This window comes from Haemaphysalis longicornis, unplaced genomic scaffold (genome assembly GCF_048455015.1).
Source record: "Haemaphysalis longicornis isolate Haplotype H1 unplaced genomic scaffold, Haemaphysalis longicornis Haplotype H1 scaffold_1, whole genome shotgun sequence".
Taxonomy (NCBI): Eukaryota; Metazoa; Arthropoda; class Arachnida; order Ixodida; family Ixodidae; genus Haemaphysalis; species Haemaphysalis longicornis.
In genome coordinates, this window is record NW_027526203.1 from 276,001,869 (window position 1) to 276,016,090 (window position 14,222).

Sequence of the window (14,222 nt, forward strand, 5' to 3'; positions counted from 1 at the left end):
TTGATAGTATGCTATCGATAAATACAAATTGAAATTTTGGCGTTCTCAGAGCGCTCCTGGACCGCTAATGCCATTCAAATGGTAAAGGAGGAAGTATTTTATCAGTTTCGCTTTCGAGTTTCGTTTTTCCACCGCGTGGGGGATTTTTAAATGTCCTTCGCCGGCGGGGAGATGAGCTCACGTGGTTTCAGTAATGGCGTCACTGCCCCATGTCGATGCTTCGCTCGAATGATGAATTTCGCCGGATTTCGATGCGACTGAGCTTGAATCTGTGCATGACGGCACAGTGTGGCGGCCGCAAGTGGCCAGCGCACGTTGAGACACAGCTCTATGGTTTAAATAAATCCGAAGCCCACCGCTACGCCGTTTCTCGTAGCCCATATGTCACTTCGGGATGTTAAACCAAAGAATTCGCAGCTTTTTCTAGTCAAAAATAATGATAATGGCCTGCGACAAACGCGTGCCACTTTCTGCAATAAATTCAAAGTTATCAAACTGGGTTGCAAAAACAAAATTCAGCTTATAAATTATTACAGAGAGTTACTCTGAAGGAGGTAAACGTGCTTGAAATGACAGCTTGCTGATAAGTTTCGATTTTCGGGCCGCTTCCGTTCGAGTCATTTCTGCCCGCCATGTATTTCGCGTCATTTCTGTCCGCAACCATGTACTTTCGCCGCACTTCATAACGATATGATTCACTATGAGTTTGCCTAATTAACAAGTGCGTCTTGTATAGATGGTATTCGTTGAAAAGTTTAGCGGACATTTTCTTCGCTTGGCAACACTGGAAACAGCCACAGACATGGCCGATGCGCCACGGACATGGACAAGTACCGCCATCCCGCGGAGCCCGACGTAATGAGTGACGAGAAAGTTGCATGGAGGAGACGGGTGCCTGATCTGGGGGCCGTGCGCACAACGTCGCCTAGCAACAGACGCTTAGCCACAGATATGGCGGCGCACTCGCATGGTTGCCTGCATGCATTCCACGCCACTGAATACCGGCCATACCGGTGCGTCTTATACACCGGTGCGACTTATAGACCGGAAAATACGGTAATTGCCTCCAACATAGCTCGGCATGTTCTTTGAGCTGCGAGGGCGGGCTTGCGGTGAAGACAGCATAACTTTGCATACTAAAAACCCAAGTTGCAATCATGGACTGACAGTAGCAGTGCCCCTCGCTGGACAATAAGTATCATGCTGTAGTCAGCACTGCAGATGGGGGGGGGGGATGTAAGGAAAGAGTTCCCTCTCACAGAAAAGTGTGTTCATAGCGAGACCAACATCATAAGTGAAGATATGGGTAGGTATGCATTTTTCAAGCCTCTCAGCAACTGCAACATAAATAATAAAGAAAAACAGAGCATTAACAGATTTCTGCAGGTGGAAGTAAAGGAAACAAATGTGCATTTTCTTTGGACATGCTTGCTTGCATAGTTTGTTTTTACAATATAGATGATACGAATAATTTTCACTACCCCAAAAGAATCGTATCACTGAGATTTTCCTGTTTATGCAAAGCACGAAAAGATGGTTATGAAACTGATGCAGACACAACTCAAGAGCTCTTTCCCAGATGTAGAACACACATGAACAGAACATGGCAGAAAGTATGCACTGCAACAGGTAGGCATGCCTTCCCTCAAGTTTCCATCTTAAACGTCACTTCCACTTTATTAAGAGAGGAGCAATGTGACTAGGTTGAGGAAAGAGCACCGAGAGGAAGCGAGCAGCTTTTTTCCAGGGTATCGGTTGGCAAAAAGGTGCAACTAGCTTCGAAGCACTCACATTTGCTGGCACTTCTGGATGAGCGGTGTGAGGACATGAGATCGAATCGGCATAGAGAGTGATGCCGAGCTGGAGCGCGACAAGTGATGGGCCGTGTCCGTGACAATATCATACAAGATGAAGGGGCTGGCTACGCTGTTCACTGTACAGATGCAGAACTCTTGCAAATACGAGGTGCCTGTGGGCAGCAAAAGGTCAGAGAGAGAGAGGGAGGAAAAAAGGGTCATCGAGGTGGCCAAAATAAGTGCAGTCAGAGATGCAGTCCAAAATCATGCATTTCCCCCGCCCTGGTGGCTCAGTGGCAAAGGCAGTGTGTTGGTGAGCCCTAGGACCTCGGCTCTATTCAACCGGAACGGCCGTTTTTCAGATGGTGGCGAAAAATTAAAACACCCGCGTGTCAAGATACCATGCATGTTACAATTCCAAGGTGGTCTAAAATTAGTCTGCAGCCCTGCACTAAGGTCCAGTCCAGGTGTAGCACACCATGTTAAAAGCCCAAAAATTAGAAAATCATGCATTTCACCCAGTGCATTTCACCCAGTGCATCTCATGCCAAACCAGTTGTACAGTACTAATAGCAACATTTAAGTAGCTGTGAGGCCTAGAACAAAGACATACAGCGCTGTTTCTGGATGAAGGCACCTTTAAATAAGATTTATCAGCTACAAGATGGCAAGTTGTATATCTGACCGACCGAAAGCCTGCATAGCAGCTGTCGAGGATACCATTGTATTCTAGTAAGTAGTTGAGCCTTCCATTAGCATTCGTTTTTCAAATATCTAAGGCGGCTGGTCATTGCAAGCGGCCAATAAATTCACTTCATTTTACTACCCTAAAGACCTCTACAGAGGGTATTACGTAAGGGGTGGGAACCAAATACAACAAGTGTAATACATATGCACGCCACAGCACAGTTAAAAGACAGTTTGGTTCGTTCGAAACATTACCTTGTTTGAACAACACTGACACCACTTTTAATGCAAACTTCACTAAAATAAGCACTATAATGGGGAAGACAAAGAATAGGCAAGAGACACCCTAGGTACTTTTCAACCCTGAACTCAAGACGTGTTATGGGCAGCCTGTTGCAATTGGCTGAGGCCAGCAAAATCCAACGCAAATAAACAGGCAGGGGTGGGACAGGGTACACCGGTTTGGGAGCAGTCCCGGGAGCAGGCAAAAGTGCCGTTTGTAGCAGGCATGGAGTAGCCAGAAAGGCCATTTGCAGCAGCTGTAACACCATTTCACAGCATTACGGTGCCTCCCTAGCATCCCTACAGGCCGCTGTGCCAGCTCCCTGCCTATCAAATTTTATCTATGTACCATATCAGGGGTCCTACTGTGCACTCGAACCTACTCTTGCCCAGGAACGCAGTTCTTGTACTATATCTGGGGGTTCACTATATGCGGAGTTATCTAGCTTCAGCCCCAGCGAACACACCGCGATATCACCGTTCAAAGGTCAACCTGCCATTCAGAGTTGAGGAAATCAGATAACAGGCCTCGCTTTGTGTCCGGCAAACAGCAGTGTTAAGCAAATTCACGGCGGCATTCCATAAAACAGGGAGTTTGCTTGCATTTTTTCTATAGAACAATGGTTCCAGTGTGTGCAGAGCAGAACACAGCTTTGTATTCACCCGCCACGGCGCGGCAAGAGTCGACGAACGTACGCTGCAGACTACGGAACGAGAGAGCGTTACAATGTTGGACCATCCTCCACATAAGTGAAGCTAACCACGAAGTTCAACAAAGGTAAACCCAATTACAAGCAAAGGCAAAGCGTCCAAAACCCTAGTTGTGGGCCACTAAGCTAGGATCGTGAAAAATGGTCGACTAAATTTAAAGTTTGCCTCCAGTACACACTAACCATTGATGCGAATATTACTAACCGAGGCGAGAACGCTCTACAAGAGCATTTGCCCTATGCGGCTGTGTCGTACGAAGACGACAAAATGGATTACTACCGTATTTACTTGCGTTATCCTCGCACTTTTTTTCTGGAAAAATCAGTGTGAAGTTAGGGAGAGCAATAATTATGCGGGGAATAAAATTTTGAGGCGTAAGGATGCGCTTAAATGAGATTTGAATAGGTATTATACATAACCAAGCCATTTCCAAGCAGGCCTTCCCGTCATAATAAAAGCACAGGGTCGACATGGGCACGAAGCACAAAACTTGTGAGGATTGCGACTTGCACGCGAACCCCTTTCTGCCTAGCTTTCCATCGGGGACGGCGTTGCACAGCACGCCTCGCTCGCGCGCCGGGAGCACGCCACAACCGTAGGGTTTGTGGTCGCCGGGGTGGGGTCGCCCCTTTTCCCTTCTGCCTTCTGCCTTACCCAAGAAGCAGTTCTTCCTCCGCGCTAGCACCACCGTTTGGCGAGGTCTGGTGGGATGTAGCATGAGGAGAGGACGGGCTCTTGTCTTGGGGATGCGGTAGTGCGCGGACGTTTCGGCGCGCTGGTCCGGACCTGGGGAACGCACCACAAAGGGACGCTTCCGGGCGAACTCTGAGACTGCTACCGCAATCGCACGTGCAGCGCCCCGCTGCTCCGGTATTCCATCGGTGAGTTGAATCATCTCGATCTCTAGCATTGTTTAGTGCCTCGCTCCCAATGTTACCGTTACGGCCTACGATTAGTCTGTATGCAGTATACTTGATTTGCACGTTGCAATAAATGCTGCCATTGATGTCCTGCCCTTGTTGCCTCCTGCCTTTGTCTGCTTCCGCAAACAATGGACCCGTCCGCAGCCGGTGCTCGCAAGGCATGTTTGCTGAGCGCGATGACTGTGGGGTGGAAAATACGTAGTGTGTGAAATGTAGAATCCCCCAAACTTTATTCGTTGTGGCCAGCCGCCGCCCACCTACACCATACCGTGTTTGGTAGTCGAGTACCCAAACGGGAACAGTCCTAGTCCGAGTAAGTTCCGCTAACATTGCTGACCGTTGCCTCGTCGTGACCTCCAGATTCCACACCGGCTTCAGAGGCCATGTCTTTATCCCACACCGAGTGGCCTTCAGTCACATCCAGGGCATTTGATGTGTCCATCTTCTTAAAGCTCTTGACGGCGACATCTGCGGCGATCATTCTCCACAATTCCGATATCCAGCTGAACAGCATCTCCACCGACGGTCTCATCTTGCTGGCTGCCGTCAGAGCATGCTCGCAATCCACTCCGAATACAGCCTTCGAACGTTATCTTTGAACGATTTGTTCAAAGACGCGTTCAAAGGCTGGAGCATGGAAGTTAAGCCACCAGGAATGACAGCCATCTCAGTGCGCAGCTCCTTTAACTTTGCGCTTCTTGTCTGACGCCTTCAGTTCCTCATGCAGCCGTCACCAATAGCGCACGCCAAACTCGTAGACGCCAAAGGGCCTGCTTGCGGCACGGTTGCCGTGCTATATAGCGTATTCGATAGCCTTCACCTTGAATGCGGCTGTATAACTGGTGTACCGCCCCCTGGCGAAGCGGCACCCAAACCAACACAGGACAAAGCGACGAAAAACTTCTTGAAATGGTGGGGAAAGCGAGCTCTCGACCGCTGCTCCTCCATTGAAGGGACGACTGGATGCTGCGCGAATGCCGCCAAAAAGGGCGCATGCGAAACCGGCCCAGTGACAATGTGAGTGGAGTTTGAGAGATGGTGCTAGGCTGCTATGTGCCTGGCACGCCTGGATACACCGCACAGTCTGCCAAACGGAGTGGTGCGAGCGCGTGCATCATGCAGGTTTCGCGAGCAGACGACTTTTGCCGTTGCAATTTTGGGAGTGCGAGGATTGGGCGGGTGATACATCGAAGGCTGGGGAGTTTTCCCTTCGTCATATAGTGATAAATCTAATGGTGATCCTTGTCCACTTCAGAGGTCAGCGTTTATTTTTCCAATGTCATGAAAAAGAACTGCCCGATACAGAATGTCTTACCTAGCTTCTTGGCCACTCCTAGAAGCCACTTGACATCTTCCCCATAAGGCGGGTTCCGTGCATACTTGGCCTGAGGCCTGTCGTCATGCACTCGGCGAGCCAGGGTCTCCATGGCCAGTAGTCCTACCCGATAGGAGGACAGCAGGTAGTTCAACTGTGTCTGATTCAGCTGCAGGGGAAAGAAAGAACTGCAATCAGAGATTGGCCCAAGAAGAAATGATCAGTGGCATAGTGTTACTTTATTTTTCCGTACTTGAATATTTCATCTTGGGCAGGTGAACCCGTACAACTGCTTTACACATCTGTAGGGTTTTGTCTTTGCAGGGAATAAAATGCTGAGAAAATTTCTCAGCATACACGAAATTACCTGTGATAATTTTAAAATGAGCAGTCAATTGTTAAGATTGAAAAATAGAGCGCGACTTGGACAACGACACAAAAGAAGAATGACGGGACAATACAGTGGTGAGGGAGCTCTTGGAAGCGTTTTATATTAAGAAGAAAGGGGACAAGTGCATCAGTGATGCAGCTGTGCTTTTGCGTGCCACCGAGTTTGAGTTTTTGAAAATGTCACTGATTGTGTCCATCGGTTTGATGCTTTCCATTTAGTGTATCCCAGTGCGCATGCTTCCGTGATAAATGTATAAATATGAGACGATGCTTCAACAAATGTTAGTTGCAAGTGAGCGCTTGTCCCGTCGTTCTTCTTCTGTGTCGTTGTCCAAGTCGCGCTCCATTTTTCAATCATAATGCACCAACTTGCCCAACAGCCGTGTTTAATAGAGTTGGGTGGAAGTGAAGAAAAGAAATGAAAGATCGGCGACCGCCTGCCTTGCTAGTTTTGTAAGAAAAGAAAGAAAAACACTAATTCACCTGCTTACAGCTAACATGCAACAACTATATCATCTGGGTGAATCTAGCACCAAACAAGTTTACTAGCTCTCGAAACCCTGCCATTCGATACAGTCAGTGCATTCCCTTCACTGGCCGGTGCCTGCAGCGGACCCTCTCCTCCCCCTTTTCTCATCACCTGGTGCACCTGTCCCACTTGGGCGGCTGCGGCAGCAGGGGGCGGGGGCGGCGCGGGCGGTGGCGGAGCCATGGGCAGCACCGCGCGGGCCATGGGCGTCACGTGCACGCCGATCATCTGGTGGGCGTAGGCGGGAGGAGGGGGTGCCTGCGGGGGAGCGCGGCTGGCGTAGAACTGGGCATGGCTGGGCAGGGGCGGGTAGTGGTAGGCCGGCGGGCCCTGCAGGTAGGCCGGGTGCTGGGCCACCAGCAGGTGCGGGAAGGCCGGCACCCCACCGATGTACTGGTAGTGCGGGGGTGCCCGGTAGGGCAGCGTGTACTGCAGCGGTGGCGGCACCAGGGGCAGCTGCGGGGGCGGCACGGCCGGGCTGGGCCCCAGGCTGCCGTCCATCACAAAGGGGGCCGCCACGTCCGGCAGCCCCGCCGCCTCCAGGGAGGAGGGCCCAGCAGCCAGGCTCGGGGGAGACACACCCCGGGGGGCTGCCTCCCCGCCGGCCACGGGAGGCACCTCGCCTGAACCCTGGTTGGTCTCCTCGTACAGCTCAAACCTGGGGGGGGAGGACAGTGACACGAGGGGGCCATGATGGAGAAGGCACCAGCCAGACAGATGGGCAACAAACTTGGCCCCACACTGTAACAAAGGCTGCATGCTGAGGAACAGGCAACGCAAAAACCGCAGGCCCAGAAGGTTTCACAACCTGCGCTGCAGGAAACTTCACATGATTTGCATGCTACTAACTAATTACAGTCAAACCTGGTTATATCAAACTCGGGAAGGGAGGGGGGGAACACTTATCAGTTTGATATAAGTATGCTAAGGAATTGGACGCCATAAAAGCACATATCATTCATAAGAACACTATTGATGAAACTGCCTTACTTCTGCACAAGATAGTCCTGCATCTTCTGCTTGAACAACCTCGCCGCCCGAGACAGTACGCACTTCTCCACTTTGCCTAGAGAGTCAGAGCAGCTGAGGCTGCAACCTTTCACATTCACAAAGAAGTGCTGGACTAGTGTGAATACACCAATCACACCAGAGGTTGTGGGCAACGGATCATAGTTGCTTTCCTTGTTGCGCTTGGTACGATGTTGGCAACATAGTCTTACAAACTCTCCCATGGTCAAGACACCATCATCCACACACATCATCCACGGTACGGTACGACAACTTTATTGATAGTGCCTGCAGACGGCTTGTCGCCCTGGTCTTCACATCATCCACTCGTGACCATTGGCAACAGCGTTCGGAAATTCCGACAGCTAGCTCCACACTTTGGCAATACTGGCGGTGGCTTCACTGCGTTCCTCAGTATTTTCAAAGTCATCACCGGCACACACAAGCCGGCAGATATGAAGCAATTTCGGGTGGTTTCTGTAGTAACTAACATCTGCCCAGAACACACTTTAAGAAGGTTAATCTAAGCCTTCTGCCAATCAAGCTGAGGGTGCTCCTGGGAAATTCAAGAGCTGTGGGGACGTCATACCTCTCACCATGTTCAACTCGATTATGATTGCCAGCTTCCCGGCAAGACAAATTCAGCCACTTTGCGATGCTAAAACCGTCAAATAAGCCTTTATCTACTGACACTAGCACTAGCCACCCTACACTCTGGAATAAAGCCCACAAAAGAGAAACAATGCAAACAGAACGAATGGAAAAAGAAAAGGAAAAAGCATGGCGGGCAGGGCAGGATAATTTTGCATAGGGATGGGGGGTCGACGGTTCACCCTACGCAGAGCGGTGCCGCAGTCGCGACGAACAGAGCGAGGGGAAAGAGCCAGCTGCTGCCCATGAACAGCCATGCTAAACCACGTTTTGGGGTGTGCCAGCGGAATTTCTCCTCCGCCCCGAGGGCAAGCCAACATGTGGGGCACTTCTGCGGCATTTGGCATTCGATTTATCGGGAGTTTGTTGGTACTTTTGTTAGAATAGGTGAAATTCTCGCTATATATTTTCATTACAACTAAACCGTGACAAAAAATAGTTTGAAATACAGGATTTTTTTTTATGTAAACAAATTCGATATGGCCGGGTTCGAATGTATTGCTTGGGTGAACTTCAGATGTATCAAACTGCATTAGCGAGAGCCATAAATAGGGCAAACAGCAATGGCAAACAGAGCGAGGTAAAATCTGGCGTGTCAACATTGAGGAGGGAAGGTGTGGTAGTTCTAAAGCAGCATACCACTAACATTTTACGGCACTGTGCTATTTCCATGTTTTTTTTTTCTCAGCAAGGAGGCAGTACACCCGATGCACACTGGGCTTTGAATTGAATTGAATATTTTGCCTTAATTACAGAGGAACCTCTCCGGACAAAGATGCCACGTAAACCTTCATTAACACTTGTGCTTTGTTTCTAGTAGTCAAAAATGCAGTTTCATCTTATTTTAAGATTTCGGCCCACCTGTGTAAAAGCCACACCTTTTCTCCTTCCAAAATTCAGATGCGTTCAGATAGGTTGCAGCTACAGTAAACTAAAACATGATCTGGTGGGACGACCATTGCGGTGCACGACATTTTCAGGCATTCCAAAATGCCGCAGATTGCAGTTAGGTGCACCTCTGCACCTTTCCAGTCTCTGCACGCGGGAGAAGCAATGTGGATGGCCCGGAGGCTGCTTCAGGCAAGCCCTCACCGAGTGTCTGCAGTATTGTTGAATTCCAATGGCTAATTCGGAGCTCTTTCAGAGCAACTGTTTTGCTCAATTTGGGGCAAGCACGTTCCAATGGTAGCTCGGGAGCAATGAAATTGTGTTCCAATGACAGATGGAGAGCGTTGTCGCAGCCGAGATCGCGCCGTGGAACAAAAAAAGTTGCTCCCCCGAAATCGACGGAGTCGGCCGGAACCTGCGGAGGGCCTCGTCTTCTCTCGGGACATCGTTGCCGTTACAGTGTACTAGAAGGTAAGGTGTATCGTGCGGGGGAAAAACCAATGGAGAGTGCGGGTCCCTTTTGCAATGAAAGTTGTATGGAGCGCAGGCGTTCCCCAGAGAACTCCTGTTGCACCCAGCTCCACCTAGAAGTTTTTAAATCGAACTAAACAGCTATATGACGGGTTTTACAAAACTTTATATAATGAAAAAAAAAAAAAAAAAAAAAAGACTTTTTAGAGCAATAAATAAGGATTATTTTCACAAACAAAACTTCTGAAACCAACGAGAGCCATAAATAGGGCAAACAGCAATGGCAAACAGAGCGAGGTAAAATCTGGCATGTCAACATTGAGGAGGGAAGGTGTGGTAGGGGAAATTCCTGTTCCAGTCATGCTTCGGCATTTGCCCCGGCAGGAGCGTAAGCATTTGAAAAGTAGTTTTGGAACACCTGCTCTTCGAGGGAGCAGTGTGCTCCGCGGCAGAGTCGGCGACAGCTCCCGATCTGCCACTGGAATTCAACATGTGTCTGCAGTTCGGAAGAGAAAGAAACGTGCGTTACTGTAAGCGCTACTAAACGCAATACCCCTAATTTTGCCTGTATGTCCAACAATCCTTACTGAGTCAGCACCGATGAGCAATGAACTACCCAGCAAGGGACCATTCACTTGAAAGTGGCGGAAGTGGTAGGGTATCGGCCAAGCACGCATGTTCTGCAAGTGGTTCTTTCTGTCTTGAGTCTCTTCCGACTTTGACAGCATTTCACACCTGTCAGAGGTGATAGAGTACTTCGACGCCATCCCTAAAGGAAGTGAAGTGGGAGCGAGCTAAAGTGTCCGGTTCAGAAATTACCACCAGCGTGCACCCTTCTGCCTTCCTTCTGCATGGCACTGAAGCCGGTGGCACCTTTGCTGGTGGTGGCTACTGTGGCATCAAGTACCTGATGTAATGGGAAGCTGGTTGAGCATTATTACTATGGTCCCTTAGCATTTGGCTAGTTTGTTGTTCAAGGCCCTCAACCATGTTTTCTTTTTTGTTGCTATTGTTGGAGGGGGGGGGGGGGGGGGTATGAAAGGAGGACAGCCCACTGGTTGGCTCTCACTGAACTCACCTTTGCCATTGAGATTTAAAAATAATGCTTTTTTTGTGAATTAAATCCGGTATCCACTCTTTACAGCTTCCGTTTACCAAATTGTTTGTTTGTCTAATTTTTCTCACCTAAATAAGCTTTCATCTGTATCTTAGTGGCTCAACAACACGACCAATAAAAATTGTATATTAAGGTTGAAAAGAGAACATGTCGTACAATGAAGCCGCCGAAGTTCAGAATTAGGGCCACAAAGAAATATGGTTTACTCATTCTACTGACCAATATTTTTCGATGTGGCTGACACAGCTGCAGCAAGCAGACGAGCACAGCGAGCAATGACGTGTGCAGGCCATGCTATTTTTTTTATTCAGGTAAAAAAGAAAAAAAAAAGAAAGAAAAAAAATTAAGAGAACAAAGAATCAGGCAAGGAGAATAGCAATTTAGCTTACACTCAAATGCAGGTGCGGGGACTGCAGCTACAGCGTGCTGCGTTTGCTCGCTAACCATTGACCATCGCTAACCATTCCTGTTGAGTGTGACACTCCATTGCACAAAAAAGGAATGACGCCACACTAGCCTATTTTCTAGGGACTATTGCATTGCGTGCGCCAAGCTAGGATAAAAAAATGACCCAGACTAACCAAGGCAGTAAGTCTAAGTAAGTTCCTCTGATTTATGCCCACAGGCATGCACGCACAGGGGTTTAAATTATTCGCCTATTTGGATATTGGGAATTCAGAAAACGAATAGTTACTTGCTCAGTCAACGCTTCATTTACATTTGTAACAAATCTGCCCAGCCGGCCACGGAACAGCACCTACCATCTGCGGGCCACGTCAAAGAGGACCTCCGGGTAAACGCCACCGCCCTTGGCAGCAGACTCGACAGCCAGACAGGCCCGCTCGAGCACGGCGGCCGACTGCTCCTTGCACTGGAGCAGGGCACGCTGAATCTCGTTGGGGTTGAGTGCATGCGCGTGGGGCAGGCAGGAGAGGGCCAGCTGGGCAGCCGCCCGCACCATGGCCGGGTCCCGGCCGCGGGACGCCTTGTCCGCCAGAGAGGCCACCTCGGGGGGAGTCAGGTGGCCCTCCCACGTGTCCATCAGGAACATCAGCGCACTGCTGCCAATCTCCATGGCTTGCCCTGGGCGGGGGTGGCGGACGGGGTCACAACTCCCGCTCGCAGCTACTCTCCCACCTTGGCAAGGCTCACCAGGGGACAAAACGCACTACAAAAGGAGCCCGGATGTCGGACGAAAATTGGAAACCTAACCCCCCTCAACATTTGGAACGGGCAAACACTCAGTTATTTTGAACAAACAGTAAAACCATCATTTATTCAGTATTTCATCATCATCATCGTCAGCATATCTACGCTCACTGCAGGGCAAAGGCCTCTCCCATAGATCTCCAATTATCCCGGTCCTGTGCTAACTGCGATCAATTTATTCCCGCAAACTTCTTGATCTCATCTGCCCATCTGCCTTTCTGCCGCCCCCTGCCACGCTTGCTTTCTCTAGGGATCCACTTTGTTACCCTTAATGACCAACGGTTGGTTATCTTGCCTTTGCATTACATGCCCTGCCCACATCCATTTCTTCTTCTTAATTTATACTAATATGTCCTTAGCACACATTTGTCCCCTGATCCACTCCGCTCTCGTCTTGTCCCTTAAGGGGAGATGCTCGAAAACACTTTTTTTTTGTTATTCAACTTGAAGCTTCAAAAATTGGACCACTGATGTAGTTTTTCCCCATGATTCCAAATCTGTAATCAGTTTTACATAAGTGCAATAGTTTTTTAGTTCTGTGCCAAGTAACTTTCTCGCATACTAAATGTTTACGCAGAAAATTGTACAACAGCTCCTTTTGCTCCTTATTAGCCATAAAGTGCCGATACCTAGCTAGAAATTGTGCTCAAACTTTGTAACTATGAAAAAGATATCCGTGCAGCAAAGTACCCTTTTTTTTTTTGTCACTCAACTACGATTCAATTTACAAATAGATATTTACGGCTGAGAGGTAGTGCTAATTCAAGTAGATATTGGCACTCTACGCACTCTCCTCAATGTGTGAGCAAAATTTCGTTGTCGTATGACCATTCTAAGTGCCCGAAACACTTCCCGCAAAAAAATGCAAATCGGCCAAAATTGCGAAATGAGGAAAAGGCGTTTGAAAGTGTGTATTTACAAAAATGGAAAATGAAGTTGCAGGAAACTTGTGCTGAACACAGACACACATATCCAGCTATTACTGCAACTACTGCACAAAACCAACTACTCCACAAAATCGTGAAAGTTGCTTATCCCCGATGCTGACAGCACGCGCTGCCAGCACCGCTTTCAGGTTCACGGCAAAGGCGTTATGCGAACTCCCACTGTCGTAGCTTCTGCTTGCACCGCGGCCATCATCTAATGCGACCTGCCTCAACGAGTACACGGACGAAAGGATGCTCTTCGAGCACTCCGCATTCTCGCAGTGTAGCTCCAGAAACGCAGAAAGCCCTTTCCGCTTTTTATCAGGCTCCCGAACTGAGAGTTTCTGCTTGTGACAAACGGGGCATGCCACACGCCTGCGACGACGGTCGTCAATGCCCCCAACTCGCACAGCACTACGCTTTTGGCACGATCAGCATTTGGCCTGACATCGTTTTCGAACAACGTGATCTTTTTCTGCGATGCGCTCACAAAATTCACTGCAGCATTGACCTCGTCATCGCTGTGGTCGCTGTTGCCATGGTCGACATTGCTGTGGTTGATGTTAGGCCTAGCGGCCACCGGCCCGTCAGGGAAACTTTTTTCGGCAGTGACTTTCGTGTCCGTCCTCCGCCGCTTCCCTCTGAACTTGTTCTTACTTCTGTATTTCCGGTGGTTGGCAATGCCCTTTTTCGGGCTTGCCAGCGCACGAAAACAGGGAAAAACAACTCGGGAAAACAGTGAAGCGAACTAGCACAAGAAAACACAGGCGTTGTCAGCAAATGGCGGCCTCACGTCAGTGGCGCGCGCTTTGAAATGCCAGGAAAAGACAGTTTTTGTTGCTTCTTTCTTTTAAAGATTTTCCATGAACATACGAGACTTCAGGAGATGGGATAGTGAAAAGTAAGGACAACTCTACATGAGCCAGCCGTCACAATATGGCAGGCACCTCTCTTCGCGGCCCCGCGAGCATGCGAACAGCACCAAGTTTCGCATAAATTTCAAAATGTCGCGTGTCACTGCTGCTCACATAGACGTGCTTTTCACTAACTTCTGATGCGAATTTCGATGTGAAATTTTCATATGACAAAATAGAGTTATAAAGATGATAAAGCAACAAAAAAATGAAAAAAGTGAAATTTGAAAAAAAAAAAAAAAAAACACTTTTCGACTTGCTTATTATTTTCCCAGGGTTTGTACGGGCTTCAAAAGCAAAAATTCAAGGGTTTTCAAGGACTTTCAAGGACCAGAAAACACATTTTCAAGATCCCCATCTTATGTTTCATCTGGGATTATTTATAACTTTTCCAACACAATACAA

The 14,222-nt window shown here is 48.7% G+C and overlaps 1 protein-coding gene across 3 annotated transcripts in view; it reads right to left on the reverse strand.

The window, feature by feature from the left end:
- The window catches only part of Dora (zinc finger SWIM domain-containing dorado), a 115,862-nt gene that overhangs the window by 2,025 nt on the left and 99,615 nt on the right, over positions 1 to 14,222 (reverse strand). For all 3 annotated transcript variants that reach the window (XM_077678351.1, XM_077678358.1, XM_077678344.1), the window contains exons 22-25: positions 11,530 to 11,851; positions 6,745 to 7,291; positions 5,715 to 5,883; positions 1,792 to 1,969 (exon numbers count right to left, since the gene is read on the reverse strand). In XM_077678351.1, the coding sequence (XP_077534477.1) occupies positions 1,792 to 1,969; positions 5,715 to 5,883; positions 6,745 to 7,291; positions 11,530 to 11,851 (1,216 nt within the window). The remainder of the gene's footprint in view (positions 1 to 1,791; positions 1,970 to 5,714; positions 5,884 to 6,744; positions 7,292 to 11,529; positions 11,852 to 14,222) is intronic.